At 63.3% G+C, this 25,395-nt stretch overlaps 5 protein-coding genes across 11 annotated transcripts; 2 read left to right on the top strand and 3 right to left on the bottom strand.

Annotated features, from left to right (window-relative positions):
* The first annotated feature begins 45 nt into the window (after positions 1-45).
* Positions 46-11,414, top strand: CPSF7 (cleavage and polyadenylation specific factor 7). Of its 3 annotated transcripts, none has more exons than XM_037401787.1 (10): positions 46-90; positions 816-934; positions 5,610-5,828; positions 6,439-6,542; positions 6,880-7,025; positions 8,576-8,984; positions 9,068-9,186; positions 9,287-9,455; positions 9,579-9,752; positions 9,945-11,414. In XM_037401787.1, the coding sequence occupies exons 2-9, from the start codon at positions 881-883 to the stop codon at positions 9,745-9,747; spliced, it is 1,389 nt and encodes a 462-aa protein (XP_037257684.1). In that variant the 5' UTR covers positions 46-90; positions 816-880; the 3' UTR covers positions 9,748-9,752; positions 9,945-11,414. The 3 variants fall into 3 exon arrangements, with proteins under 3 accessions (XP_037257684.1, XP_037257682.1, XP_037257683.1); XM_037401785.1 differs by having other exon boundaries at positions 9,891-11,414; XM_037401786.1 differs by having other exon boundaries at positions 81-129; positions 9,891-11,414.
* Positions 11,415-11,696: 282 nt separating this feature from the next.
* On the bottom strand, positions 11,697-13,268 carry TMEM216 (transmembrane protein 216). The gene is made up of 6 exons (XM_037401820.1): positions 13,030-13,268; positions 12,729-12,830; positions 12,521-12,613; positions 12,158-12,359; positions 11,980-12,037; positions 11,697-11,865 (listed from the first exon to the last, which is right to left on the bottom strand). Exons 1-5 carry the CDS (start codon positions 13,040-13,042, stop codon positions 12,022-12,024), a joined length of 426 nt encoding a protein of 141 aa, XP_037257717.1. The 5' UTR covers positions 13,043-13,268; the 3' UTR covers positions 11,697-11,865; positions 11,980-12,021.
* Positions 13,269-13,367: 99 nt separating this feature from the next.
* Positions 13,368-16,510, bottom strand: TMEM138 (transmembrane protein 138). Its single transcript, XM_037401814.1, has 5 exons — positions 16,415-16,510; positions 15,133-15,368; positions 14,884-15,055; positions 13,892-13,967; positions 13,368-13,795 (listed from the first exon to the last, which is right to left on the bottom strand). The coding sequence occupies exons 2-5, from the start codon at positions 15,258-15,260 to the stop codon at positions 13,683-13,685; spliced, it is 489 nt and encodes a 162-aa protein (XP_037257711.1). The 5' UTR covers positions 15,261-15,368; positions 16,415-16,510; the 3' UTR covers positions 13,368-13,682.
* Positions 16,511-16,555: 45 nt separating this feature from the next.
* On the top strand, positions 16,556-20,190 carry LOC119154374 (cytochrome b ascorbate-dependent protein 3). 2 transcript variants are annotated; one of them, XM_037401806.1, is made up of 6 exons: positions 16,556-16,655; positions 17,864-18,069; positions 18,135-18,343; positions 18,423-18,577; positions 18,848-19,004; positions 19,495-20,190. In XM_037401806.1, exons 1-6 carry the CDS (start codon positions 16,594-16,596, stop codon positions 19,516-19,518), a joined length of 813 nt encoding a protein of 270 aa, XP_037257703.1. In that variant the 5' UTR covers positions 16,556-16,593; the 3' UTR covers positions 19,519-20,190. The 2 variants fall into 2 exon arrangements, with proteins under 2 accessions (XP_037257703.1, XP_037257706.1); XM_037401809.1 differs by lacking the exon at positions 16,556-16,655 and adding an exon at positions 16,760-17,204.
* Positions 20,191-20,760: 570 nt separating this feature from the next.
* TKFC (triokinase and FMN cyclase) lies at positions 20,761-25,395 on the bottom strand. 4 transcript variants are annotated; one of them, XM_037401777.1, is made up of 18 exons: positions 25,314-25,395; positions 24,657-24,725; positions 24,377-24,566; positions 24,198-24,308; positions 23,934-24,115; positions 23,748-23,826; positions 23,464-23,553; positions 23,298-23,332; positions 23,118-23,202; positions 22,954-23,043; positions 22,722-22,838; positions 22,397-22,516; positions 22,150-22,287; positions 21,650-21,756; positions 21,443-21,546; positions 21,336-21,369; positions 21,158-21,247; positions 20,761-21,015 (listed from the first exon to the last, which is right to left on the bottom strand). In XM_037401777.1, the coding sequence occupies exons 1-18, from the start codon at positions 25,386-25,388 to the stop codon at positions 20,863-20,865; spliced, it is 1,869 nt and encodes a 622-aa protein (XP_037257674.1). In that variant the 5' UTR covers positions 25,389-25,395; the 3' UTR covers positions 20,761-20,862. The 4 variants fall into 4 exon arrangements, 3 of the variants coding, with proteins under 3 accessions (XP_037257674.1, XP_037257675.1, XP_037257676.1); XM_037401778.1 differs by having other exon boundaries at positions 24,657-24,745; positions 25,314-25,352; XR_005106441.1 differs by lacking the exons at positions 20,761-21,015; positions 21,158-21,247 and adding an exon at positions 21,844-21,950.

Raw genomic sequence — 25,395 nt, 5'->3', positions numbered from 1 at the left:
GGGGGGGGGGGGGGTGAGTGGGGCGGGGCGGAAGGGGCGTGGCCCTGGCAGGAAGGGGCGTGGCGTAGCGCGGCGGCGCTGGCGGTGGCGGTGAGCGCGGTTGGCGCGCGCGCTCGGGGCCTGCTGGCGGTAACGGGCGGGGCCGGGCGGGGGGGCCGCGACCCCCCGCTCCCTCCCCGCATCCCCCTGGGTTCCGCCGCTCGGCCGGGCCGCGCCGCGCCGGACCGTTATGGCGGTCTCGGCCCCAGTGGCAGTTGGGGGGGGTGTGGGCCGGGGGGGCGGCGGCACTGCCCCGGAGGGGGAGCCCGGCTCGGGCGGACGAGGGGCTGGGGGGAGCGGTGCGGGGTCCCTCCCTCCCCGCCGGGGGCTGTGCTGCTGGGGAGGGGCTGCCCGGGGTGGGTTTCACCCTGCGGGGGGGTCGGTGCTCCTGGGTTTGGGCTGGGGGGGGGCTGTGACCCCCGGGGGGGGGGCGGTTGTGGCTGACCCCCGAGGGGGGCTGTTACCCACAGGGGTGGGTCGGGTCAGGTCTGTGGGAAATGGGGTGACGTTGCTCCCCGAGGGTAGCCCTCAGCCGGGGGAGCGGGGGGGGGGGGGGGCGAGGTGGGGTTGCCCCCTGGGGTGGGACCCAGGCAGGGGGTGCGGGGCTCTGTGCTCCCATTGTGGGCTGAGACTGTGGGTCCCTCTGGGGGGTTGGCCGGTGCCTGCAGGGAAGTGGGGGGTACAGTCCTGGGGGGGGGGCGGGGACAGAGGGGGCTGGAGGGAGGGCAGCAGAGTGTCTCCGGTGCCTCACTGACCCTGTTCTCCCCCTGCTGCAGTGCACCTTCCGTCTTCCTGCCTCACCCCGGTCCCAGTCCGGGTTCCTGCTCCCACCTCTGGAAATATGTCCGAGGGAGTAGATCTGATTGATATCTACGCCGACGAGGAGTTCAACCAGGTGAGCCATGCGTCCGGCCATGGGACTGGGGCTGCCAGTCTCCCCTTCTGGGAGGGAGCACTGTCACTGCCATCGGCCAGCTCGTTAGCAAGGCGCTGCAGCGGTTAGCATGGACGTGCCCACCGGCTGAGGTGGACACATTAAGCGGAGGTGAAAGGTGCAACTGGTGTGCCCTGGAAAGGGTGGCACAGTGCTGGAGAGTCCCTGTGGGGAACTGAGGGCTGGGGGCGTTCCTAAATCCTGGCGGCTGCCGCCTCGAGCCATGAGTAAAGGGTCTTTCTGCAGGTTTCACTGGAGGTTCAACACAGGGCTGGTCACAAAATGTTTGAGGGTGGGAGGCAAGGTTTGGATCAGGACATTTGCCACGGCAGTGATGAGCAGGGATCGAAGGGGAAAGTTGCAGCCTTGTTGGAGAAGTGAGAAATCCAGACTCTTCCAGTCTGGATTTGGTCACTGTCAGGGAACTGCACAGTGAAGGGACCCGGAGCACCAAACCCGTGCGACCGCTGAGGCCGGGAAGCTCTAGTGGGGATTTGCTGCGGCCGGAGAGATGCCAGTGTGCCACCTCTTCCACCCTGGGGCTGTGTGGGACTTGCAGGAAGCAGTGACAGAGAAGGGCAGGGTGTAGCTGTTAGAGAAGCAGATTTTAGAGAGTTCAGGCATCTGGGAGAGCAAGTGAACACAGATGTTTGAAGATTAAAAGCTTTTGTGAAAAGCCCGTGGAGGAAAGTTGGTCTGTGCTAGAGGGCAAGCTGCATGAACTGGAAGCAAAATCCAAAGAGGAGGGAATCACTGTGAGCTCCTGGAGAGCTGAAGAGGAGCTAAGGGTGACAAAGCCTTTGTTCTGAGGAGGCGGGAGGTTCTCGGGTGAGAAGATGCTGTGGGTTAGACCTTCAGGGAAAAGGGGAAATGGCAGAAATTGCGTTACCTGCCTTGGGGCTGAGGGGACTGCGAGGCGCTTTCCAGCCACCTGGGAAGAAGCAGGAGTTCTCTGCTGAGAGCTGTTGCTCCGGAGAAGGGCAGGGTCCAAGGTGGCTGTGACATTGCCCAAATAACAGGAACCTCAGGAGAAAGGTGAGTTGCAAAGCAAATGTCTGTGCTGCCTGTAGCAGCCGGGCAGTCCTGCCTGGACACCTTCTGACTGGAACGCTGCGTTCTGTGTCCTTCCGGAAAAGCTCCCCAATTCCCCACCAGTTAAACTATCTAGTACTGTGCTGGGATGACGTGGAACTGCTCTGGCTTAGGAGTAGCCTCAGTTTGTATGTTTTCATGCAATTTGCTTCTGGCAGAGTTGGGAAATAGATATACCTGGATTTGGGAGCGGAAGGGAGAGCTGGGTTGCTGCAGGAATAAGGGTGGAAGGTGCAAATCAAGAAAATGTGTGGAGGTCGCTGGGCTGGAGGTTTGAAGTGCACAGAATAACGAGGAAATTTCATTTATGGCAATTACTCTGAACGCCGAAGGGAAGTAGTGAACGTGGACATGACATCTTTTGTCTGGAGAAGGAGAGCTGTGATGTTGGCAGGTGTGAGCTGGAAAGTCTGTACTGTCTCAGCGGACAACCCATGAGCAAGGAACAGGTGGGAGGACGGAATGGGAGAACTCCGCTGCCGCGTCACAGGCGCTCTGCAGAGATGGGCTAGCGCTGCCTGTCCTGCCTGTGCCTGCAGGTAGGCTTTTCCATGAAGGCTCGGCTCCTGGGAAGCCTGGAGCAGAAAGGTGACAAAAGCAGTGGCCTGAGTTGACGCGGGAATGTCTGCTCAGAGGGTCTCTGATGGGTCTGGTCTGGTCTCGGTCAAGACTGGGGGATCTTTGGGATTAAAGAAGTTAAGCAGCGTTGAGAGGAGGATGGAGCAAGCCTGGCTGCACAGTGGGAAACTGCATGGAAAAATTTAGCTGGAAGGTTTGAGGGACAGTACACAAAAGATCTTTGACACGGCCAAGTAGATGGAGGCTTCTTAAAGCTGGAGGTGGTGATCAAGGCTGCCGACTCTAGCACCTCGTCCACCGCGGGCTGTGTGGCGGTGGAAACAAACCCAGAGTTAATCTGTGCATGGTGCCACGCCTGGGATCAAAGCATGGTGGGAAGGTGCTGTGGCTGCCCCACGGTCCCTGTGGCACACCAGAGGCACCGGCGTGGTTCCAAATCCCACAGCACACGTGGTAATTGCCACCGGTGCCCGGCTTCATCCCTGTGCATGTGGCAAGTTGTCGCATGTGGGTTCGGAGCGCGTTTGTCGAGTCGGGGTTTGAAGGGCAGCGAAGGTGTTTGCTGGGGGGGCAGCGGGTGATGCAAAAGCCTCTTGCTACCATGGGCTTCAAGTGACGGTCTGCAGATTTGGTGTGACAGCAGGGGCAGAGACCAGCAGAGTGGACTGTGAGTGCTTAGGCTGTGAGTACTTTTACACCAGCTTCCCGTCAAGCTGTCAGTTTTTAAAGGAGAGCATTTTTAGACATCCCAGAGGATGTCTAATCACTCCCAAGCTGAAGCATCCACTAAGTAGCATAACTGAGGGCTCCTGAGCAATTTCTCCTCTAGCCCCCCTGTTTTTGTTCTCAACTTTCTGAAACTTTGAGGCAGAAATCCTCCAGCCTTGGGCCATGTCCAAAGGCATTTGGGGGGAGTAGGAGTGTGGGAGGCGGATTAAACAAACAGTTGAGCTGTTTTGAGAATGAGTGCAAAAATACTGCTCCCAGTTGAAATTCTTGTAATCTTTTCATCAGCTCTGCAGCTGAAATAGCCAGATGCAGAAGTTAGAACCTGCCTTAGAAATGGACGTTGCTGTCAAGAGTATCTAGGGGAAAACGGTCTGATTTTTATGTATTTCTGTGACCCTTTGAAAGCTGTGTGCTGCGCACCCTTCCTTGCCTCTCCCCTGAGCTCACAAAGGGCTGTGTTTTATATGTGCTGTCCCCTGACCATCACAGTGCAGGGGATTTAATCACCTTGCACTATCTCTAGCAGAAGATGTTGTCCGAACTGCCTTTGAAGTCCTAGAATTAAAAATTTGGGAGCAGAACCACTGGTTTTTGTGCTGTGCAGGACCTGTGTGTTGTTCCCGTGGGACAGATCCTAACATAGTAATTTGTAGCATGAAATGATGATCAGCGCATGCTGAATCCGGGTGAGCAATTAGTTTGAAGATCCGTAGTAAACACAGCACTCACTGTACACTCCAAATTAAATATAGCCCAGAACAGAGTGGGAATTGGAAGGCAGATCTAGGACACTTGAGTTCGCAGCTCAGAAGCTTCCTCGGCGGCTGGTTCATGCCGTGAAAGGCTGCGCCGCCGAGGGGAGGCGGCGTGTGTGCATCTGTGTGTGCAGGCGGTGTGTGTGGCTCCTACCCTGAAGAGGGCTCTGCTGCCCCAAAAATGAGCGAGCTTGCGAGGCCAGCAGGGTTTGACGGTGGAAGTGGAACCCCCAGGCTGGACTTGTGAAACGTGTGCCTGCCAAGGAGCGAGAGGCTCATCTGTCAAGGCCGTTTGGTTTTTCCACCACTGAACTCTTGCCCTCACACGCTTACAAAAGGTGTGCTGCTTCCTGGTAGCCTCCCTGAGTAGCAAGTTGCGTCTTGCCCCGTTGCTCGGGCCAGCTGATACCCTAGTGAGCCAGTCCTCTGCTTGTGCGAGGCGGGTGCTTTAGCTCAGCAGAAGAGCGGACGGAAAAGCAAAAGGCTTGTAGTTGAAGCTGGGAGGAGGAAAATCAAGCCAGCACAGGTCACCAGTCGGGTAAAGCCTCGTGGTTCTGCTTCCTGGAGTATTCCTCCCTTCTCCACCTCCTTATGTGTCAAAAATGCCCCAGCGTTATGCCAAGGATCATGAAGCAGAGCCCATCACCCTGGTTTCTAAGTGCCAGTAATGCTCATTGCTGAGGAAAGGAGGTGTTGATCCCGTTGCTGTGGGGCTTGCATTAGTGTTGGCCCGTCGGAGAGCTGGGCAGCTGGAGTGGGGACGTGCAAGAGGGATTTCCACATTGCCCAGGAGGAAGAGCAGGTGCTGGCGTGGATTGCACAAGTGAGGGGTGCCCAAAAGCCCAGGGCACGGCGTGGCTTTGCCACTAGCGAGGAAGAGCAGTACAGTGCTGAGAGGGGTCTGCTGGGCCAGGGGGGAGTTGCATTGCGAAAATGAAGCGCTGAAAGAGGGCCACGCTGTCAAAGAGATGGTGGCGTGACACTGGAGGGAGGGGACAGGGCTCGGCATGGGGAGGTGGCTTGTGAGATAACAGGCGCTGGATCTGTTTGTGGTGGCTTGGTTCATGGCAGTGATTTGCTGCTTTCTGGCTGCGAACTGACCCAAGACAAGTGATTTGGGCGCGAAACCTTTGGACTCGGCTTGTGCTGTCCCCGAAGAGCTCGTGCGCACCAGTGCTCGCTGACCCGGGGCGGCTGCTTTTGAACTGAAGGAGGCTTTGTGACCTCCAGCACTGCTCACCCGCAGCCCCCAGCATGGCAGGGTGGCACTGTGGGATGACTTTTAAGTATCGCCTGTGGTGGTTGGGATTTGGCTTCTGCTGGACGTCATTGCTGGGGGGTGTTGGAGGACTCCGGCAGAATGGGGTGGTCCTGCAGAGCTCCGTTTTGGCTCCTAACAGCCCGCAGGTCTCTTTCTGAGCTGTGGTTTCACCCGCGGGGTCTCCCCCCTACGGAGGAGCTCACGCTGTCTCCCCTCGCAGGACTCTGAGTTCAGTAATGCTGATCAGATGGACCTCTACGACGACGTGTTAGCAGCCAGCTCGCAGCCCCCCGAAAGCCGCACCAGCAGCTCGGAGGCACCCCCGGAGATCCGACAGGAGCCACCCCCCAAGCCCAACAGCAAATCTCCCGCCATCCTGTACACCTACAGCGGGCTGCGCAATAAGAGAGCTGCCGTCTATGTGGGCAGCTTCTCCTGGGTGAGTGTGACCACTCCTTGGCTGTGCTTGCCTGTGGGAGGGGGGTCTCCAGACCACCGGTGTGGGCGGTTTGGGTCTCCTGCAGTGTGTACACATGTGGGGGTCCTCCAGAGAAACCGCCGAGGGGCTGCAGGGCTCTTTGGGGGTGCTGTTCCTCCTCAATCCATGCTGACCCAGTGTACCAAGCCAGGTTGTGAGCTGGGCTTGACCTTGTCATCCTCGGGGAAAAGGAGTTTGTAGACCTGAGGGGCTTCATGTCCAGTCTGGGGCAAGTGACCAGCACCTGTGGTGCCTCCCTCACGGCGACTGCTGCTCCCACCTGGCTCTGCCATCCTGGGGGCTGCGCAGGCGAGTCCCCTTCGCCCGTTGATGGATATGGGATTGGTTCTGAGAAGGGTCTGTCTTGTCCAGAGAACATAGGCACCTCTGTTAGCCGTGCACTGGGCCTGATTCAGACTCGAGGTTGATTTTAAACTCCCTGTAGGGGCTCTGGGGGTGTCTGTACTCCAGCGCTGTGTCCCAGCCCCCTGAGTCTGGGTTAAGCTGGGGGGCACCAGGCCCTGCAATGGGCTGTGTGAGCTGACACCGGCCTCTCCCCTCTTCCCCTCAGTGGACGACTGACCAGCAGCTGATCCAGACCATCCGCTCGGTTGGTGTCTACGATGTAGTGGAGCTGAAATTCGCAGAGAACAGAGCCAACGGCCAGTCAAAAGGGTGAGAGCCAAGGGGGTTGCGGGAGAGTGGGGGAGCCAGGCCCTTGTGGCCACATCCTCTGTGTTGTGGGGAGTGAGGGAGCAGCCAGTGCTTTTCCTGGCTGGCACAGGTGATGTGCCTGGAGCTGGGATGGATAGTAAAGCAGAGACTCCCAAACAGCACGGGGCAGGGAGGAGGCGGCATGTAACACCATGCTGGGTTTGGCTGCCAGGGAAGGCAGCGGGAGGTGGTGCCGGGGTGCTTTCTGCCAGGGTTTGGCCAGGGGTCCCTACCTCCTACTAGGGGGTGAATTCCTGGGGGCTGGTTCTTGCTGGCTGACCTCTGGGCTCTGCCACAGGTACGCAGAGGTGGTGGTTGCCTCTGAGAACTCGGTTCATAAACTCCTGGAGCTTCTGCCTGGCAAAATCCTCAATGGGGACAAGGTGGAGGTGAGGCTGGCAACCCGGCAGAACCTGTCACAGTTCGAGGCGCAGGCTCGCAAACGTGAGTGAGGCGAAGGCACGCCGTGGGTCGGGGGGGCTCCACGCTGCGCGGCAGCTCCCACGGGTCCCGCAGGTCCCCAGCAGAGCTGTCAGGCTGAACCCACCGAGACCTTGGGGTGGGGGGGACACTGCCAGGAGTCTCTGGGGGTTGTTTCCTGTTGCTGCTGAGTCTGATTAGATCCTGACCCGAGTCTTTGTGATCCCCTTTTAGGTGCTCACACACTGCGAAGATCCCTCGTAGCCTCCTCCTCCTCCTCTCCAAACTGAATGGGCTTAAGCTCTTCAGCCTATCAACATAGCTAAGACCCTCCATATCTATTAGTAGCTCTTCTCTGGATCTGCTCCAGAATTTGTCCATCCCTGCGGAGGTAAGGTGCCCAACACTGGACGCAGTATTCCAGCTGGGGCCTGGCCGTGGGCTTTCTACAATGGCAATAGGTGGTCCTCGCCTCACTCCGCAGCGATGTGACGCCCCAGCCCCATGCCGGGGGGCTCTGTGGAGCCGCAGGGACTGTCTTGGCAGGAGCGTGTATGAGGAGGTCTTGGCCAGCTGTGGTCATTGTAGATCCCATGGCCCGTTTCATGCAAGGAAAGCCCTTCTCCTGAAGCACCCTGGCTGAGTTGCAGTGGGGTAGCTGTCACCTTCACACCCTTCCTTCAGCTCCGGTGCCCGTGGTGATCTGTTGCTTGGCAGCACCATGTGCTGTTTGACCATGTCCCGACCTGCCCTTGCATTTTGGTGGAGCAGGGCATGTTCCCTTCTCTCACCCTTTGCCCCCGGGCACGGGGAGGCTGAGTTTCGGCTTGCTGCCGGCGCAGCTTCGCTCACATGAACCCTTGGCAGCCAGCTCGGCAGTGCCGGTGCCCAAAAATTGCTCCATTTGGTGGCCATCAGAGCAGCAGGGCCTGGTGGGGAGCTGTGTCTCCCCTGAGGGGCTCAGGCAGAGGCAGTGCCCTCCATCGTTCCTCTTGTCTCATCCTCTAAGCCTCTTTGGACACAGCAAGGGTTCCTGTCCTCTTTGAGGGCCGATGGGCACCGAGTTTTCCTTCCTCCAGCAGCTCCATTGCTGTTGGCACTTGGGTTCTGTCCCCTCGTGTTCCTCCACGCTCAGGCCTTTCTGAACCCCTGTGAGGATCACAGGCTCTCCGGGTCATTTAACATCTTCAGGGACTCAGGACCCAGCGACCTCTCTGCTGGGGACCTCTCGCCATTTCTTGTGGCTTTTCGCTTCTGTCCCTGTAACCTGCTTGCTCAGCGGCTTCTGCAGAGCCCCACTGACCGAGAGCAGCATCCTGGGGGCACCGTGCGCGCAGCCAGGGTCTTGCTGGAGAGCTGGTACCTTCTCTGAGACACCTGGAAGCGGAGGCTACATTTGGCTGGCTGGATCTTTCTCTGGGCACCTTGAGCTCTCCCGAGGCCAGATCTCACGGGGCTGCGGGAGAGGATGGTCCTTGCGCTGGTTGCCGCGGGTGGGGAGGAAGAGGAGGAGGTCTCCGAGACCTGCAGGCCCTCCGGCCATGGCTCATGGCTCTTTCCTGTGCCGCTTGCAGGTGTGCCGCCGAGGGCCCACTCCCGAGACTCCGTGGACTCAGTGGATGGCCGTGCCACGCCGACAGAGAATGCCTTGCCGCCTGCCCGTGTGGAGAAACCCCCCTCTGTCCTGCCTTTCTTCAACCGCCCCCCCGCTGCCCTGCCCCTCATGGGGCTCCCCCCGCCGCCAATGCCACCCCCACCACCCCTCTCCTCCGGCTTTGGCGTCCCCCCGCCCCCACCTGGCATCCACTACCAGCATCTCATGCCCCCGCCGCCTCGACTGCCCCCCCACCTGGCTGTGCCACCCCCGGGAGCTGTCCCCCCTGCCCTGCACCTCAACCCCGCCTTCTTCCCCCCACCCAACGCAGCCCTGGGTCCTCCACCAGACACCTACGGCAAGGCAGTGGCCCCCTACAACCACAGCAGGTGAGACAGGGCGGAGGGGAGCTGCATGCCTCTCGATCAAATTGGGGGGGCTATGCTGACCCCCACGTGTGCCTCCTGTGCAGCCGGGAGCTCGGCCCGCCGCCTCCCCCTGTGAGTGAAGTGGAGTTTGAGGAGATCATGAACAGGAACCGAGCGATCTCCAGCAGCGCCATCTCCAAGGCAGTGTCTGGCGCCAGCGCAGGTAACAGTGATTTTATTCCTGCGCTCCCCTCCTGCCGTGTCCCCCCCACCCCATCCCACGGCAGGTCCACATCCCTCAGCCCTGCTCCGTTCCCCCCCAGGTGACTACAGCGACGCCATCGAGACCCTCCTCACGGCCATCGCTGTCATCAAGCAGTCCCGCGTCGCCAACGATGAGCGGTGCCGCGTCCTCCTCTCGTCCCTCAAAGACTGTCTGCACGGCATCGAAGCCAAGTCCTACAGCACGGGCGCCAGCAGCAGCTCCTCCAGGTACCAGCGGTGCCGGGGTGGCTTCGTTTGTACCCCCCCGTGGGGCTTTGCTCGCTCTCTCTGTCCCCACCCCAGCGAGATCCTTCCCTGGGGTGACCAAAAGCTTTTTCTTCTTTTCCCCAGGAAAAGACACCGATCTCGGGAGCGCTCTCCCAGCCGGTCCCGTGAAAGCAGCCGGCGACACCGGGACCTGCTCCACAGTGAGGATCGGCACGAGGACTATTTCCAGGAGCGGAACCGGGAGCATGAGCGGCATCGGGACAGGGACAGAGAGAGGGACCGGCACCACTGAGACAGGTGAGCTGGTGCCGAGGCGCTGCCACATGTACCGTGCCATTGCTGTGGGGTCTTGGGGGTCCCCTCCCAGGGTGAGGGCTGAGGCGGCGGGAAAGGGGCTCGGCACTGCTCTGACTGCTCCTCTGTCTCTCCCTGCAGGAAGTTTGGCAGTAAGTGGTTTTTAATGGACTCGTATCTCCTCACCTCGACCAGGACTACGTGACCGAGGCCGCTCTACACCCACCCCTGGGCCCCTTCCCCGCCACCCCCAGCTCTCCGGGTGCCCAAGGAAAGCCGTGCCGTGCCCCGGCAGGACTCCCACCGACACCTCGTGGCCTTGGGGCCTGAGCCCTTGCCCGCACTCAACGCTGCCGCTGCTTCCCGGGGAGAGGCGGGGAGCCGGGGAACGCCTGGGCCGCCCTGCTCCGCTCTGTGGACACCCGGACCCAAAGAGAAATGGTGCTTTTTTTCCATGGAGAGAGGTTTGTGAGCCCTTTCAGGGGGTGGCTGGAGGGGATGGACCCCTTGGCTTGGAGGCACACGGCTCCCGACCCCCTGCCTGGGTTCGCTGGAAGCGGTGCAGGGTCTTCTGCCACATACCATCCTCTGGCCTTGTCTGGAGACGCTCCTGTGCCCACCATCCCAGCAGTCCCAGCTCGGGACACGGTGCCACGCTCCTTTCTCTGCCCCTGCTGGAGAGGAAGCACAGCCTATCCCCTCCGTGGGCCTGCTGTCCCTGCTCGCCCTCTCCACTCTGCCCAGGAGCAGCGTGCCGGGGCGCGGGGGCTGGGGCTGAGCTGGAGGTCGCCCAGCGTTTCCCTCCGGCTTGCCTGGCGGCATGCCACCTCTGCGCTCACTCGTCTCCCACACGTGCGGCAGGGCCCTGCGCAGAGCCAGCCTCTCCTGCAGCACCTTCCTTGTTTTAGAGGAAGTGGAAGAGGCAGGGCAGGCTGCAACGCCCCCAGCCAGCTGCCCTCGGGGACCACCTGTCCCCCATGGGTGCTTGGGGTGCTGTCCCTTCCCCAGCTGTCGTCCCCCCCCCCCCGGCCGCCCTTTCCTGACAGGCAATGTGGCAGTTCCACACACAGTGGCAGCTCGGTTGTGTCACGCAGGCCAGGCCAGGGGTGGTGGGGCAGGGGACTATCTGTGCAGAGCAGTGGGCAGCTGAGCAGGAGCCCCCCCCAGCCCTGTGTCTCTCCAGGCTGTGAGGCCCCGTGTGGGTCCCTTCGGCAGGAGAGGGAGAGCCCATGAGGGTCGGGGCGAGCTGAGGAGACGTGGGGTGATTTCCAGGGTGGGTGTCAGCCCCAGGGGCTGCCAGCTGGGCAGTGTCACCCTCTGAACTGTTGCTGGACAGGAGAAACCCGGCTCCGGAGGTCTTTTAGGTTGAAATGACCCACAAACAAACACAAAAAAAAAAAGAAAAAAAAAAAATCTTGTAAAGTACCATGAGGTGCCGGCTTAGCGGGTGACTGCTGGGGGGAGCGCTCGGTGGGAGAGTTCTGTTTTTTTACTTAACGACACAAATTTTTAGTTTCTTTCAAAATAGTGGGGAAAAGTGCAGAGCAAACCCCTATTAACCACCCAGCGAGGCGCTGCCCCTCCTGCTCGCAGTGACTAGATTTGTTTGTCTTTCTGATAGGTTGAAAATTGTGTAATAAACTTGATGACGTTGTCAATCTTTTATATGGCGCTGTAGGGCTCTTTGTCGCGTTTCCTCCCTACGATGGTCTTTTAGGTGATGAGTGGGGTGGGAGTGTTCTAGGGTGGCTCTGTGGGAGGGAAGAGCAGTATGTGGGGCCTGTTAGTGCCTCTGTGCCTGCTGTCCCTGGCCCTCGTTGTTTTCTGAGGCTTCTAGGGGGCTCCTGCACCCCTCAGGCAGCGCTGTGGGGCAGTGGTGTGGTGCTGGAAGCTCCTGACCGCTTTATGCCCAGCCCGCTGCCCCAGAGGAAGCCACATGCCCAGGCACCAGGTAAAAATAAATATTTATTGGAAAATAGTGAATTATTCTGAGAAGGCAGTAGAAAAAAAAAAAATAATTCTCCGTACCTCGAACTGACCTGCGCTTCACAAGCCCTGGGGGCCGCATCCTGGGTGGCAGCAGGTTGGGTACTGCCTGGCAGGTCGCTTGCATGTGCTGTGGGCGAAGCGGAGAGCAGGCAGGGTGGGGATCCCTGCACATGGGCACCAGCACGGGGCCAGCCTGGGAGGTGGAGCTGGCAGCAGGCCGGCTGCCCGCTGCCTCGCATACCTGTGCTGCTCTATGCCTAGTCCTTTGATGCGGCACAAGGCCTCAGTACGAATCCACACTGTGAAGAAGGAAAGAAGGGGATGTGCTGGCACCAAACCAGCCTAGCAGCTCGTGTGCCAGCTCCTGCGGTGCCCCGGTGTCACCCAGCTCCCCGCATGGTGTGGCCCAGCCACAGTACCTGGAGAAGGAGACCAGCGCCAAGATGCCCAGCAGCAGCTCTACGGCGTAGAAGAGCAGGAGGGTGGCGTTGAGGATGGCTTCCAGGCGCAGGGCGTAGGTCTGCAGCAGCAGGTAATAGGTTGCCATCACAGCTGCCGGGATGGTCAGGGCCAGGCTGATGGAGAGCGGCACCTTCCGCTGGCACAGGTTGCCTTTGGACCCTGCAGGGTGTGCGGTTAGAAGTGGAGTGGCCCCCCTCAGGACTCTGCAGTGGGGGGACACGGTAAACTGCACCCCCAGCTGTGCCCCAGCAAGCTCCTGCGGGGGGGGCTCTGCAGCCCCGTGTCACCCTGGGGGACACGCCGTTGTCCCCAGGACTTACCGAAGAAGATGCGAGTGGCCTCAGTGCCGAGGTAGAGGAAGAGCAGCACAACGTCCAGCACCAGGTTGGTGAAGGGGTACGGCAGCAGCAGCACTGCGGGCACAGCCACCGCTGCCCTCAGGGCCTGCACCCACAGCACGCCCCGGGCCTCAGGGCGGGGGGAGCTGCTGCCCTGGGGGGCCGGAGAGGGTGGGGTGGGGGGGCTCACCCTTGTACACGAAGACGAAGGCCTCCAGCAGGAAGTAAGTCGCGCTGTACCACCCGTTGAGGAAAAGCAGGACCTGCAGCGGTGCCGAGGAGCGCTGGCGGCCTGCGGGCGCAAGGCGGCCATGGGCTGGGAGGGCCCGGCCCCGCCCCCGCCCCGCTGCACCCCCCTCCCGGCCCCGCTGCGCCTTGGCTGGCTCGGCGGCACCCCCGAGCCCGCCCCGTGGCCCCCTCCCCCGCGCCCCGCTGCCCCCCGGGCCCGGACCGCGGCCTCCCGGGCCGGCCTGCCGCCGCCCCGCACTCACTCCTGGGCGCCATCTTCCATCTCCATGGGAACCGCCGCCGCCGCCCTCACTTCCGGGAGCGCTCGGCGGGAAGGCGTCTAACCGCTCCCTCCGCCCTCTCTATGGCTTTGGAGGACCGGGCCGCGTTGCCCGGGTTCGAGCCTCGCACCCGGCTGCCCGCCGGCTCTGCCTACGCCCCCTCCGAGCCTCCCCTGGGCCCAGCGGTCCACGCTGCGGGGTGGGAACAGCCCTGTTCTGGGGCTGCAAGCCCAGCGCTGAGCTGCGGTAAGGTTGTCGGGATGGCAGGCACCGGCACGGGGAGGAAGGGAAGCAGCCGGGGCACACGGACACCAGGCAGCTACTGGAAAACGTCTCCGATTTATTTCTTTACCGTTTACAAAAACGCTCGAGTCCCAATGGGGGCTGTGGCGCCAGGACAGACCTTCCTGCTGCACAGCTGGGATGCGCCGCCAGCCTTCTGCCGACCCCCAGCACCCACAGGAGCTGTGGCAGTGCTGGCAGAATGGCTGGATCCCGGGAGGAAGGTGGCAGAGCTGGAGCCAGAGCTGGAGCCAGAGCCGTCCCCAGGGAGGGCGAGAGGTGCAGGGAGACGGCGGGGGCTGCCAGGGAGCCGAGGGAGAGCCGGTGGGTCGCCCAGAGCCCGAGGGGAGCCATCAGCTGTGGAACTGTGCAAACTCCTTGCGCAGCCAGAGTGAGTCCTGGTAGAAGAGGGGATCGCCCAGGTGCACCGCTGTCCTCTTGTAGAAGTAACAGTAGAGCACGGCCGCTGCGGGAGGGAGGGGGATGAGGGTCACCTTCACCCCCACAGGCCCCCTGAAAGGGGCAGGAACCCTCACGGGACCCTGCAACCACCAGCCCTTACCCAGCCGCTGGAAAACAAAAAGGGTCTGCAGGCCTTCGGTCCACACGAAGCGGCTGGAGTCCCGCCACCGCAGGTTCTGAGGCAGACAGATGGACAGGAACCAGGGATAACCCCTGCATTAGTTTGGGAGCAGCCCCCCGCACCTCTGGCTCCCTCAGCCTGGTGTGCTGCTGGCCCTGAAGCTGTGCACAGTCCAGGGGCAACACTGCCGGCCTGGGGGGGCAGCCCCCCACCCCAAAGGTTAAGCAGCTCAGGGGATTTAGCCAGCAAGTCAGGACCTATTCTAGCTTCAGACTTCAGATCCCTGCAAATCCCTGTCAATCCCCTGCCCGGACAGCGTGGGCAGCACCGGCATGTGATGCCACCTTGGGCACCCTGACACAGCGCAGCCCCCTGCCCAGCTCTAAGCGATTCCCTTGCCCTAAGGCAGCAGGGTGGGGACAGATCCTCACTCAGAGGCTGGAGCAGGGGGACGAGAGCCCAATGGAGAGGGGTGCCCAGGGGCGGGCAGGGTATAGGGGCTGCTCCTGCAGCGGCTGGGGCAGAGGACAGGAGGGAGTTCAGCTGGGGGAAGAGAAAGGGAAGATGCTGCCTCGACAGAGCCCTTGGTGCTGCCTGATGCCAGCAGGGAAGAAGCTGTCCCCCGTCTCTGAGTGTTGGGGATTAATCCCAGGTAAACCAGGAGCTGCTGTCACAGACTTCAGCAAGGATTACCCCACTGTGGGCTTCTGTGCCAGCACAGAGCTGCAGCTGCTGGGCTTTCCACAAGGAAAGAGGATTTTCCAGCAAGTCATGGCTCTTGGGGAAGGGGCCGGGATAGGGCAGCTCCCTTCCAGGCCAACTCATCAAGGGGGTCACATAGGGAATCACAGGGGGACACCAAACTGTCCCTGCGGTGGCAGATCGTGGCCTTCCTCTTGTGGGAGAGGGACTGCTGCCTGTGCTGCCTGCCCTCAGAAGAAGCCAGCAGCCCCAAGCCTGCCCCAGCCTACCATAACCCAGATGTGGAAGGAGATGCTAAGCGCCAGGTAGGCTGCAGACAGCAGAATGGTCCCCTTGAACTTGTGGAAGAGGAGGTTGACCAGCCCGGCCTGGAAGATGAAGGTGTTGAAGAACATGAGGAAGATGATGATGACGTTGAAGAGAATAGCAATGTCCTGGATGCTGCAGCAAGAGAGACATGGTGAGACCCCAGCCCTCCTGCCCCACCACGCTACCCCCTGTGCCCGCCTGGCACTCACATGAAAAGAACAAGCTGGACAGCGGGGGCCGTGCGGAGCAGCTCTGAGAAGGAGTTGACAAAGAGGTCATAGAAAAGCAGGAGGAACTGCAGGAACAGCACCAGGCTGTAGTTGCTGGTCTGGAGCATCTTCCTTGCCTGGGCGTTGGAGCCCTCAGCCCTGGCATCCCCAGTGGCCGAGCCAGCTCATGGTCTGGAGTTGAGGGGCTCAGTGTCGCCTCTCCCTGTGGCCAGGACCTGGAGGAGGAGCAGAGGTTTCATTTGGCAGGGTAAGATGCACCACCCTGCACCTCACAAACCTCTCTGCCAGGAAACCTAAAGCAGGGTCAAACCAACAGCAGCTTCTGCCAGTTTCTAGCATGCCATGCAGAGCTGTGCTCTGCCCCAGGTCTGTAGGCTTTCACAGACAAGCTGTCTCCCCTCTCTTCTCACCGCACAGTGGGCTCAGGTTTGGTCTCACTCTCCCACCCTCCAGCCTCACAACCAGCCCAACCTCAGGGAACAGATGTGAAGAAACACCGGGACGAGGGAGACGTGAGAGTCCCAGGGAGCAGTGTCCGGGCAGGTTATTCATACCTCTCCTGCTGGACAAACCCTAAAGCTGCCGACGGCTCTGTGGGCAGTGCTGAGCAGGCCATGCTATGGGGGCAGGTTTGGGCACGCTGTGTCCCAGCATCACCCTCCCTGGCCCCACCCCAGGACCGCGCACCCCACTTGGGGCAGCTGCTCAGGCAGGAGATGAGGACACAGTGAGGGAGCGAGGCTAGCTGGGGACAAGCGAGGAGGCAGAGCCCTCCTGCCTGCTTCTGCCTGGGGACAGCAGCACAGCAGTGCCGGAGAAAGGAGGTAAGGTGGTGCTTGGAGGGACGAGGAGTCCAGGACAACGGGGGGTGCCCCATGTCCTGGCAAGAGAGTGCTGCGCTGAGGCCTTCCTTCCCTGGAAAGGAGCCACAGGGTGGGACGTGGCAGGGAAAGGGGGCAGCTCCCCGCATCCCCAGGTCCCATGCCACCCGCCGTCCTTCACACAGCCGCCACGCAGGTGTCCTCTCCCTGCGCGGCCCCCGTGTCCCCTCTGGTCTTCCCACACATCCCCAGGCCTCCCCTTCCCCCCCGGCCCCAGTCCCTAGGGAGGCCGAAGCGCCCCGAGCAGCCGCCCCGGTGGGCCGCCGTGCCCCCCGGCGCGCTTCGCCGGTGCACAGGCAATCCGGGGTTGCCGGTGGTCCCCGCCGTGTACCCCCCCCCCCCCCCCGGCCTCCGCAGCCCGGGAGCGGCCGAGCGCTGACCTGCGGCCGCCATCTTCCGTCTCCACGGCAACAGCGCAGCCACCGAGGCGGGAACGGAAGCGCGCGGCTGGAGGAGCTATACAAGCGCCGCTCTGGCCGCTGCACTCGTTGGTTGCGGGGCCGGGAGGATTGGGCGGGAGCCACCACCGAGGCGAGCGGCCAGAGCGGCGCCGTCCAACATGGAGGCGCCCGGCGAGGCCGAGGGGGCGGCAAGGCCCGACGGGCGGCGGGCGGGGCTGAGGTACGGCCCCGGGACCAGGCCAGGCCCCGCGTCCTCGGGGCTGGGGGAGCCGTGGGGCCCGGTGTTCTGGGCAGCCTTGGGGCCGGGCCCCACGTCACCAAGCCCGGGGCAGCCGTAGGGCCCTAGCCGTGGGGCCAGGCCCCGCGTCCCCAGGCTTTGGGGGAGCTGTGGGGCCAGGCCCCACACCTCCAGGCTTTGGGGGAGCCGTGAGGGCCCAGGCCCGGGGGAGCTGTGGGCTCAGCACCGTGCCGAGCATTGCAAGAGTGGGTGGCAGAGCTCGTGATTGCCACGCTGCTCCAGGGCCTCGTCCCACCCACCTCCTGCCTCATAGTCCCATGGGGCAGCAGATCTCGGGCGACAGGGCTGTCCCCCGCCCCAGGAGGAGACGTAAATATCTATTTCTGGAGGCAAATGCAAATCGCCAGGCAAATGGACGAAGCTCCTGCCAGTCACCTGCTTGAGCCCTGTGGGCTGAGAGCAGCACTGGGGGCAGGGCCCTGCTGGTCCTGCTGCTCAGCCCAGGCAGGGTTGTGGGGCTGTTGCCCACAGGTGTGTGTGTGTGTGTGTGTGTCCCGCTCAGACCCCCATAGAGCAGGGTGAGAGCTGGTGCAGAGCAGGCAGGAGGCAGCAGGGTGCTGGGGCTCCCAAGATCCAGGTCAGGGCGGTACAGGAGTGTCTCCTTGCACTAGTGCAAGCTAGGGTGAGGCACAGGATGCTGAGGGGGGGTTGAGAGGGAGTGCTCATGCTGGTGGGGAGGTGGAAGGGGACGTGGGGTACAGGTTGGAGGGTGCTGCGGATGGAGAGAGTGTAAATACATGTGAGGGGGAAGGAGGGAGGGGATCACATCAGTGGGTTCCTGGGGATGATGCAGGGAGCATTGTGGGTGCTAGGGGTGGGGGTGCAGGGTTACAGGAGACACCTGGACTCCCTGTAAGGCACTTGTTGCTGTCCCCTGGGCACCGTGGTGGGGTGCTGCCAGGGACCTGGCTCTGCAGGGGCCAGCTTTGCCTTGCACATCCCCAGCTGGTCATCTCCAGCCCTGGCATCCTGCCCTGGCCATGCAGCAGCTGGGTCAGAGCTGTCCCTCCTCGGGGTGCTTGGTTCCCTTTTCAGCCTGGCTCCTCCCTGGGGGTGTCTGCACAAAGTTGAGAGCCAGCGAAGGCAGAAAACCTCGGTGGAGGCTGAGCAGACATCTCGCTTTTCCCCAGGTGCCACCACCAAGTCACGGAGATGCTGGATCTACCCTTCCTGCCCTTCTGCGTCCTCCTGGGTGGCCTGGGCTTTGTGTGTGTGGCCTTCGTGAGCGCCTGGTGCCAGCACTGGCGCGGTGGCTTCGCCTTGGATGGCAGCGCCCAGATGTTCAACTGGCACCCAGTGCTGATGGTGACAGGCATGGTGGTGCTGTACAGTGCAGGTAAGTGGGGCATGTGGCGCAACGTGGTGCCAGCACGGCTCTTCTCTGACCCTCTCACCCAACAGCGGCCCTGGTGTACCGCCTGCCCGCTACCTGGAGGGGCCCCAAGCTCCCCTGGAAGGTGCTGCACAGCTCCCTGGCCCTGGCAGCCTTCACTCTGGCCGTGCTGGGGCTGGTGGCTGTTTTTCGCTTCCACAACAGCCATGGCACACCCAACATGTACTCGCTGCACAGCTGGCTGGGGCTGGCCACCATCCTGCTCTTCTCCTGCCAGGTGGGTGCTGCCCTGCTCCCCAGCACCCTGCCCCCACCCCCAGCACCGTGCCCTTCACCCTCACCTCCCCTTCCCACAGTGGCTGGCTGGCTTCAGCACCTTCCTGCTGCCCTGGGCTCCTGCCTGGCTCCGTGCCTTCTACAAACCTGTGCACATCTTCTTTGGCTCCACCATCCTCATGCTGTCGGTGGCCTCATGTGTGTCGGGCATCAACGAGAAGCTCTTCTTCAGCCTGTGAGCATCGCAGTGTGTGGGGGGGGAGCCCTTGCTGGGAGGGTGGCTCCAGGAGGAGTGTGGTTTGGGCTGTTCATTGTTTTTCGGTGCTAGAAGTGTCATCGAGTGAAACCGAGCATGGGGTGGCAAAGGGAAGTGAGTGAGCAATTCCTGCCTCAGGTGTGTGGTTAACCTGCACAGCTCCCCGCTGCAGGGTGGGTGCAGGGTTGCATGATCTTAGGGGGAAGGCTGGGCACATGCAGGAAAGCTCTCGGCCATTCTTCTCCCAAGGAAGAACGGGACGACTGACTACAAGCACCTGCCTGCTGAGGCTGTCTTTGCCAACATGCTGGGGCTCCTGATCATCCTCTTTGGGGTGCTGGTGCTGGGGGCTCTGGCCAGGCCAAGCTGGAAGCGTCCTGACGCCGACTCTCCAGACTCTTGCCAGGTACCAGCTGTGCTGTGGGGGAATGCCAGGCTGCAGGGTGGCTTTGGGAGTCTAGCCGGGGGACCTGCCTCCCACCATACAGAATCACAGCAGGCTGGTCACCCAGCCCACCCCCCTGCTGAAGCAGCTCCCCTAGAGCAGGCTGCACAGAGCCGCGTCCAGGCGGGTTCCAACGTCTCCAGAGAAGGAGACCCCTCGGCCTCTCTGGGCAGCCTGGCCCAGGGCTCTGCCACCCCCGAGGCAGAGAAGTTCCTCCTCACATGCAGATGGAAGTTGCTGTGTTGCCGTTGGTGCCCGTTGCCCCTTGGCCTGTCACTGGGCACCGCTGAAAAGAGCCTGGCCCCGTCCTGCTGGCACTCGCCCTTACGATATTTGTAGCTGTTGATCAGAGCCCCTCGGTCTTCTCTCCCTGGGCTAACCCCCCGGCCCTGGGTGGGAAGGGACAGGCAGCGGGACGCAGACACCGGGCTCACCTGTGCTCTCCCCACAGCCGCTGCTCACCGCCGAGCGCTGATGCTGCTGCAGCAGCCAAGGTCTCTCCCTGCCCTCTCAGGGCCACCAGCCCCGAACACTCCGACCCCATCACATCCCTGCCTGCTTTGCCGGCCCTGCTCTTGGCCTGTCGCCGTGCCCTCGTCCCTCTGCCTGTGCCTGATGCTTATCTGCCCGTGGGAGGAACAGGCTCAGCTCCCTTATGGCAGAGGGATTGCTGTGGTGTGGACATCTCTTTGCCTCCGCTGTGGCCTGGCATTGGCCTCCTGCCTGCCGTAGGATGAGGGCAGCTGCAGCGTGACGCTCCTGCCTGCCTCCTCGTGCCAGCTCCTGCTGGGTCCAGCTGGCCTCTCACGCCTGAACCTCGGTCCGTGCCACACCAACTGCCCTCCCCGTGCCACGCAGTGCCATCCTCAACACGATGGCTGGAGCTGCCAGAGCCTCATCAGGTCAGAAGCCATTGGAGGAGTGTCCGTGTACACGGCCGTGCTGCCACCCCCCACCCTGGGACCATCTCCTGTGCAGGGAGCCCAGCTTGGGGTGGCAGGGGTGGAGGAGACCCTCGCACCGTGCCCTGCCCTTCACTGGGCTGCCTGTGCCTCTCCCTCCACCCCATGGGTGTGGGTGGCAGGACCAGCCGCGCAGCCCCCTGGGGCCCTCGTGGACACGTAATAAACCACTGGCTTCTGCAGTGCTCCTGCACGTGCGTCTGTGGGGACGAGGGGGAGCCCCAGGAGCCAGGGTGGGAGAGACGGGTGCTGGGGGAGAAGGTGCTGGCCAAGCCAAGCTGCACTGCTTGGAGGCTGTCCCCCCTCTGAGGGCCTGGCTTGTCCTTGCTGGCTCCTACAGACTCTCCCCTCTGCTGCTGGGAGGCAGAGCTCGTCTAGCAGTATAGGGTCACGCCAGCTGGTCCCCCTGCTCACCCCCGGCCCCTGCCCCAGCCTGGGGCCACCCTGTTCCGCTGAGCAGGCTGTGCCCCTGCCCCTGGTGGTGCCTTTCCTAGAGCCTCCTCCAGGCCCCGTGCCTGGGGCCATGTGAGCCCTGCGGTTTCCCCTCTTGACACCCGATGGGGAAGGCTCATGGCCAGCCCGGAAGCTTCCTTCCTCCCCAGCAGTCATGCTCACACTGGAACACAGGGCCAGCTGGATCTCTGCTCCTCTCCCTTTTCACGTGGGGACATGTCCTGGCAGAACTGGGTTCATCCCCACGAGCCCCAATCCCCACCATCCCATCCCTCTCATAGCAATGGATGCTCTAGGCCAGCTTAGAGGGACCACAAAGGTTTATTGGGGGTACACATGGCGTGCTGCCAAGTCCCCCATCACTGCTGGAGCCACACTGGGGGTGGCCAAGGGCCAGCTGCCCCTTAGCTCCGCAGCCCCTCCAGCACGGCCCGCAGCACAGCTGCCACCGCCACCGCACCTGGGTCGGGCTGCAGCAGCTGGGCCGAGCTGATGTAGCTGGCTCTGCCCGCCCCGGCCTCCATGTGCCTGGTGGCCTCTGCCGCGGCCTCCGCGCTCTGCCAGGGAAAAACGGGCTGTGCTCAGGATGCGGCCGGGGCAGCCGGCACCCCGCAGGCCAGCCCAGCGTGGTGACTCCCACCCTGCTCTTGTGCCAATGCGGCTTTGGGCTGCCCGTCCGGGGCTGCCCCTGCCCCGTACCTGCACGGCAGTGGCCAGCACCGGCAGCAGGTCAACACCAGGGCTGCGCAGGGCGTGCAAAGCCTGTGCCGCAGCGCAGAGCGGGTCCAGCTGGGAGAGACGGGGAAGGGGGCTGAGCCCAGAGCTGCTGACAGCCCCCGTGGCTCTACCCCGCTTCCCCTGGGACACCAGCACTCACCATCGTCCTGTCTCCTGGTGCGGCTCCTCCGTACCTGTGCAGGATGCAGAGGGGTTGGCAGGATTCTGCAGAGGGATCAGGGGTCCCAGGGGTCCCATGGCACTCACCGTTGCATGGCTTCAATACCGGCATCCACAGCATCAGCCCAGGCTGGGAGATCACTGCGGTTGAGCAGGGGCTGGGCGGCCGCCGTCAGGAACAGCCCGTAGAGCTGCCGGGACACCAGCCCCGTTACCGCTCGCAGCAGGGACACAACCAGGGTCCCACGGTGTCACAAGCCAAACCCACAGCCCTTCCCCTTAGCCTGCGCTCACCACGCCAGAGGAGCCACCCATCTTCTCCAGCAGCAGGTCAGCCAGGGCAGAGAGGAGCTGGGCTGGGGCTGCCGGTGGCGGCCCCGCACGCACCCACTCCTGGATGGCTGTAGGGAACGAGGCAGGAACAGGCTAGAACGCTTCCCTCAGCTCCACGTGGGTGACCCACTAGGCCCGGGGGACCTCTGTCTCACCCTGGGGGCAGCTGGGGCCTCCCGATTGCTCCAGGGGAACCTGGGGATCCCTGCCCCTCTTGCGGACAAGCAGGGACACCCCCTGCGATGCCATGGGGCAGCTGCCACTGGATGCAGAGACATTTTGGGGATGCAGGTGTGGAGACCCTATCCCATAGGAGGGGGCAACTCGGAGGCTCCCCAGCTCAGGGGTCCCCGCTCCCCGAGAAGGAATGTCCTGGGGAAGACTCTACTCCTGGGAGGTGACAGCTGGGGTGAGTCCCCGGCCGACAGCACCCCAGCACCCCTCAGGGTTCCAGCACCCACCTTGGGCAGCTCGAGCATGCGTGTGGCCACAGTCCCCATCACCTGCTTCACGGTCCAGCTCGTTGAGCTTGTCCTGCATGTCCAGCAGGGTGCTGCACACCAGCTCCAGCACCAGCTGTGCCTGAGCTGCGCCAGGCCCTGCGGGGAGGAGACGTCACCCCTGCCCGTCCCTGGGGGAGACGGGGAAACCGAGGCACGGGGCGGTGCCAGCTCCTGAGGGACTCTAGCTCTCCAGGGCTGCTGGTACCTGTGCTGGTCTCATGCTGTGCGGTCCCTGGTCCCTCAATCGGCACTGGCACCTCCTGTCTCTGGCTCATTGCAGGTGCCGCGGCCAGGCTGGGCCAAGCCATGGCAGTGGTCTCGGCATCTAGAGTAGGAGGTGAGAGCTGAGCGCTGGCTCAGCAGGACTCCGCCGGATCCTCACCAGCGTGTCCAGCAGCACCACCTGTGCCAGCAGCCAGCACTGGGGCACCTCGGGACACCCCACCAACCTTGTGTCCTGGCTGCCTCGTCACCCAGTGAGTGCTTGGGGACCCCCATCCCATGCTGCATCCCTGCCAGCAGGCACTCACCAATCAGCCCCACCAGCTCCTCATCCACCAGCATGAGCGTGAGGGAGACCCCAGCCATCTCCAGCGCTGTCATGAAGGAGCCCACCAGGGCCCGGGCAATGTGGATACCTCGGCTCTCTACGGGCACAGGGGTGGGGGTCTGTGAACCTGGGGGGTGTCACAGGAAGGGTCCCCAGAAGCAAAAGTGTCACAGCCAGGGCATGGTGCCCCAAAGACACACGCACACACTCACCCAGGCAGCGCACAGCCGCGCCGGCCACGATGCCCAACTCCAGGCAGGACAGCCCGCCCAGGTTGTTCACCACCAGCACCACGGAGGCTCCTGCAGGGCAGGGGTTAGAATGAGACCCCTGCCCGGGTGGTCTGGGGGCTATGCAGAGGGCCAGGGGGGCTCACCAGGTCTCAGAGGCAAGTGGGAGGCATTGGAGGGGTCCGTCATGTGCACCAGCATCGTCTCCACTGCCTCATCTGCCGGCAGCACCTGTGGGACACAGGGTGAGCCATGAGGGCAAAGCTGGGGAGGGGGGCGGGGGGCGGGGAGCAGGAGGCAGCAGGACATGGCAGGGTCTCGCTCACCTTCATCCTGCGCACACCCGCTTCACCATGGATCCCTGTAGAGATGGGGCGGCATCACCCTGTGCTGCAGGCACCTCCTGCACTGGGTGATGCCTGCCCCATGGCTAACAGGGGGTACTCGTCCCCTGCTGGGGGGTGGGGGGGGGATTGGGGGACAGCTCCTCACCCAGGCCCAGCTCCATCTCATCCTCAGCCAGCCGGAAGGTGGGCTTGGACCCCGGGATGCTGCAAGGGGACAGGCTGAGACCCAGGGTACCTGCGTGGGGAGGGAAACGGGGTTAAGCCTGAGGGGACTGGGGACCGATGGGGGGGCTCTGCTTTGCCCCGGGGCTGCAAACTGCCAGGAGGGGTGGGGGATACGGGGCTGGGGGACAAGGCACAGTATCCCCCCAGGAATCACTGGCCCCCATGGGGGTCCCCACAGGGCAGCAGGGGGTCCCACAGGCATACCCATGGCTTTAGCAGCCGCTGACACCCTCTCAACGATCTCATTCAAGCTTGCCCCCGCCTCGGCCAGGGCCCCCGCCACCTGTGAAGGGCAGCAGCGGGTGAGGGACCCCCAAGCCCCATCCCCCAAAATCCTACACCCCCACAGGGACGCAGCGGGGCCCTGGGTGCCAGCGGCACCCTGCAGACCTTGTGTATGAGGACGGTGCCGCACAGCCCGCGGCGCCCAGCTTTCTTCAGGGTGGCAAAGGCGCTGTCATCCCCCACCACCACCATTTGCACGTTGGCCCCCTCTGCCCGCGCCCGCTCCAGTGCCAGCCCGAAGTTGAGCCGGTCCCCGGTGTAGTTCTTCACGATCAGGAGGGTCCCAGCTACGGCGGGACACAGTGTGGTGGGCATAAAGCTGTGGCAGGGGGGTAAAGCCCCAACCCATGCCCTGCTGTGTCACCCTACCTGCGCCAGCCTGTGTCACCACCCGGATGGCTGCCAGGATGCTGCCCACGGCCGGGGAGGTGAAGACGGCTCCGGCCACCACGCCGGTCAGCATGCCCTTCCCGATGTACCCTGCGGAGCGGGATGGGGTGCTCGGAGCTGTGCCGGGGGCAGCCGGCTCATGGCGGCGGGGGGCTCACCTGCATGGGCGGGCTCGTGGCCAGAGCCCCCCCCGGAGAGCAGGGCCACCCGGCCCTGGATGGCCACCAGATCCGCACGTAGGACCACCCGGTGTCCCTGCAGGAGCCGCAGGCCAGGGTTGCAGGCCACCAGCCCTGCCAGCGCGTCATCGGCACAGCTCGCCACCGAGTTCACCAGCTTCTTGGGCACCTGGTGGCACAGAAGGGGGGCACAGGGGGGGGCACAGGGGGGGCACCCCATGGCGGGGGGAGCAGGGGGCTCCTCGCCGCCCTGTCTTACCTCCATGCAGGTGATGTGGTGGGACAGCGGAGGATCCCACGGCTTCAGCTCCGAGCCCGAGCCCGAGCGCTGGCGGGAGGCAGTGGGGGCTGAGGGGGGGCAAAGTCCACCACCGGTGGGGACAGACCCCCTCCCACCCGGGGGAGCCGCAGGGACGGTCTGGCCTGGCACAGGGGCAGCAGGAGGGGGACGGGGCTGGTGGGCTCAGTGTCATCCCCAAATGGCGGCCCCCTCCTGGGGTGTTGGGGGGTGGGGGGTAGGGTGGGACAAGCCCCCCAGCAGGGACCTCCTCAAGGGGGTGGGGGGTCACACCTCTAGCAGTTATCCCCTCCCAGGCTGGGGGACAGGGTGGGAGCATCCCCCTGAGCAGGGACTCCCTCCTGGGGCAGGGGGGAAGGGGGAGGGGGACTGTCCCTGAAGCAGAGGGGGGCAAAGGCGGGCGCACCCCCCCAGCAGGGACACCCTTTTGAGGCGGGCGGGGGGGGGGGGCGGGGGGTAGGGGGGGCGCACCCCCCCAGCAGGGACCCCATCTCAGTATGGGACCCCCTCTCCACAGCAGGGACCCTTTCTCGGGGCGTGGGGGGCCACAAGGGGGCGCACCCCCCTGTAAAGATCCCCCCCGCAAGCAGGGACCCGCCGAAACATCCCCTTCCCCACCTGCCCTCTCGTCTGCTCCCCCAGGTCCTCCAGCGGCCTAGAGCGGCCCCGCGCGGCCTCTTCCGCTGACGTCATGGCGGCG

This window comes from Falco rusticolus, chromosome 10 (genome assembly GCF_015220075.1).
Source record: "Falco rusticolus isolate bFalRus1 chromosome 10, bFalRus1.pri, whole genome shotgun sequence".
Lineage (NCBI taxonomy): Eukaryota > Metazoa > Chordata > Aves > Falconiformes > Falconidae > Falco > Falco rusticolus.
The sequence above is the reverse complement of the archived record's forward strand: the minus strand, read 5'-3'. Positions and strand labels throughout refer to the sequence as shown.

Bases quoted from the DNA above. Each gene is read 5' to 3' on its own strand.
- CPSF7 (XM_037401787.1), top strand. From the start codon at position 881: ATGTCCGAGGGAGTAGATCTGATTGATATCTACGCCGACGAGGAGTTC. The intron at 7,026-8,575 runs GTGAGTGAGGCG...TGCCGCTTGCAG, and splicing joins CGAGGCGCAGGCTCGCAAAC to GTGTGCCGCCGAGGGCCCAC. The intron at 8,985-9,067 runs GTGAGACAGGGC...CCTCCTGTGCAG, and splicing joins GCCCCCTACAACCACAGCAG to CCGGGAGCTCGGCCCGCCGC.
- TMEM216 (XM_037401820.1), bottom strand. The intron at 12,614-12,728 runs GTGAGCCCCCCC...CTGTGCCCGCAG, and splicing joins CTTCGTCTTCGTGTACAAGG to TGCTGCTGCTGCCGTACCCC. The intron at 12,360-12,520 runs GTAAGTCCTGGG...CACACCCTGCAG, and splicing joins GGCCACTCGCATCTTCTTCG to GGTCCAAAGGCAACCTGTGC.
- TMEM138 (XM_037401814.1), bottom strand. From the start codon at position 15,260: ATGCTCCAGACCAGCAACTACAGCCTGGTGCTGTTCCTGCAGTTCCTC. The intron at 15,056-15,132 runs GTGAGTGCCAGG...CTCTTGCTGCAG, and splicing joins GTCCAGCTTGTTCTTTTCAT to CATCCAGGACATTGCTATTC. The intron at 13,968-14,883 runs GTAGGCTGGGGC...TGTCTGCCTCAG, and splicing joins CCTTCCACATCTGGGTTATG to AACCTGCGGTGGCGGGACTC.
- LOC119154374 (XM_037401806.1), top strand. From the start codon at position 16,594: ATGGAGGCGCCCGGCGAGGCCGAGGGGGCGGCAAGGCCCGACGGGCGG. The intron at 18,344-18,422 runs GTGGGTGCTGCC...CCCTTCCCACAG, and splicing joins TCCTGCTCTTCTCCTGCCAG to TGGCTGGCTGGCTTCAGCAC. The intron at 19,005-19,494 runs GTACCAGCTGTG...CTCTCCCCACAG, and splicing joins ACTCTCCAGACTCTTGCCAG to CCGCTGCTCACCGCCGAGCG.
- TKFC (XM_037401777.1), bottom strand. From the start codon at position 25,388: ATGACGTCAGCGGAAGAGGCCGCGCGGGGCCGCTCTAGGCCGCTGGAG. The intron at 24,309-24,376 runs GTGAGCCCCCCG...CCCGCTCCGCAG, and splicing joins CCACGAGCCCGCCCATGCAG to GGTACATCGGGAAGGGCATG. The intron at 21,016-21,157 runs GTACGGGGCAGG...TTTCCCTGGCAG, and splicing joins TGCTGGCCACTGCCGTGCAG to AGCGCGGAGGCCGCGGCAGA.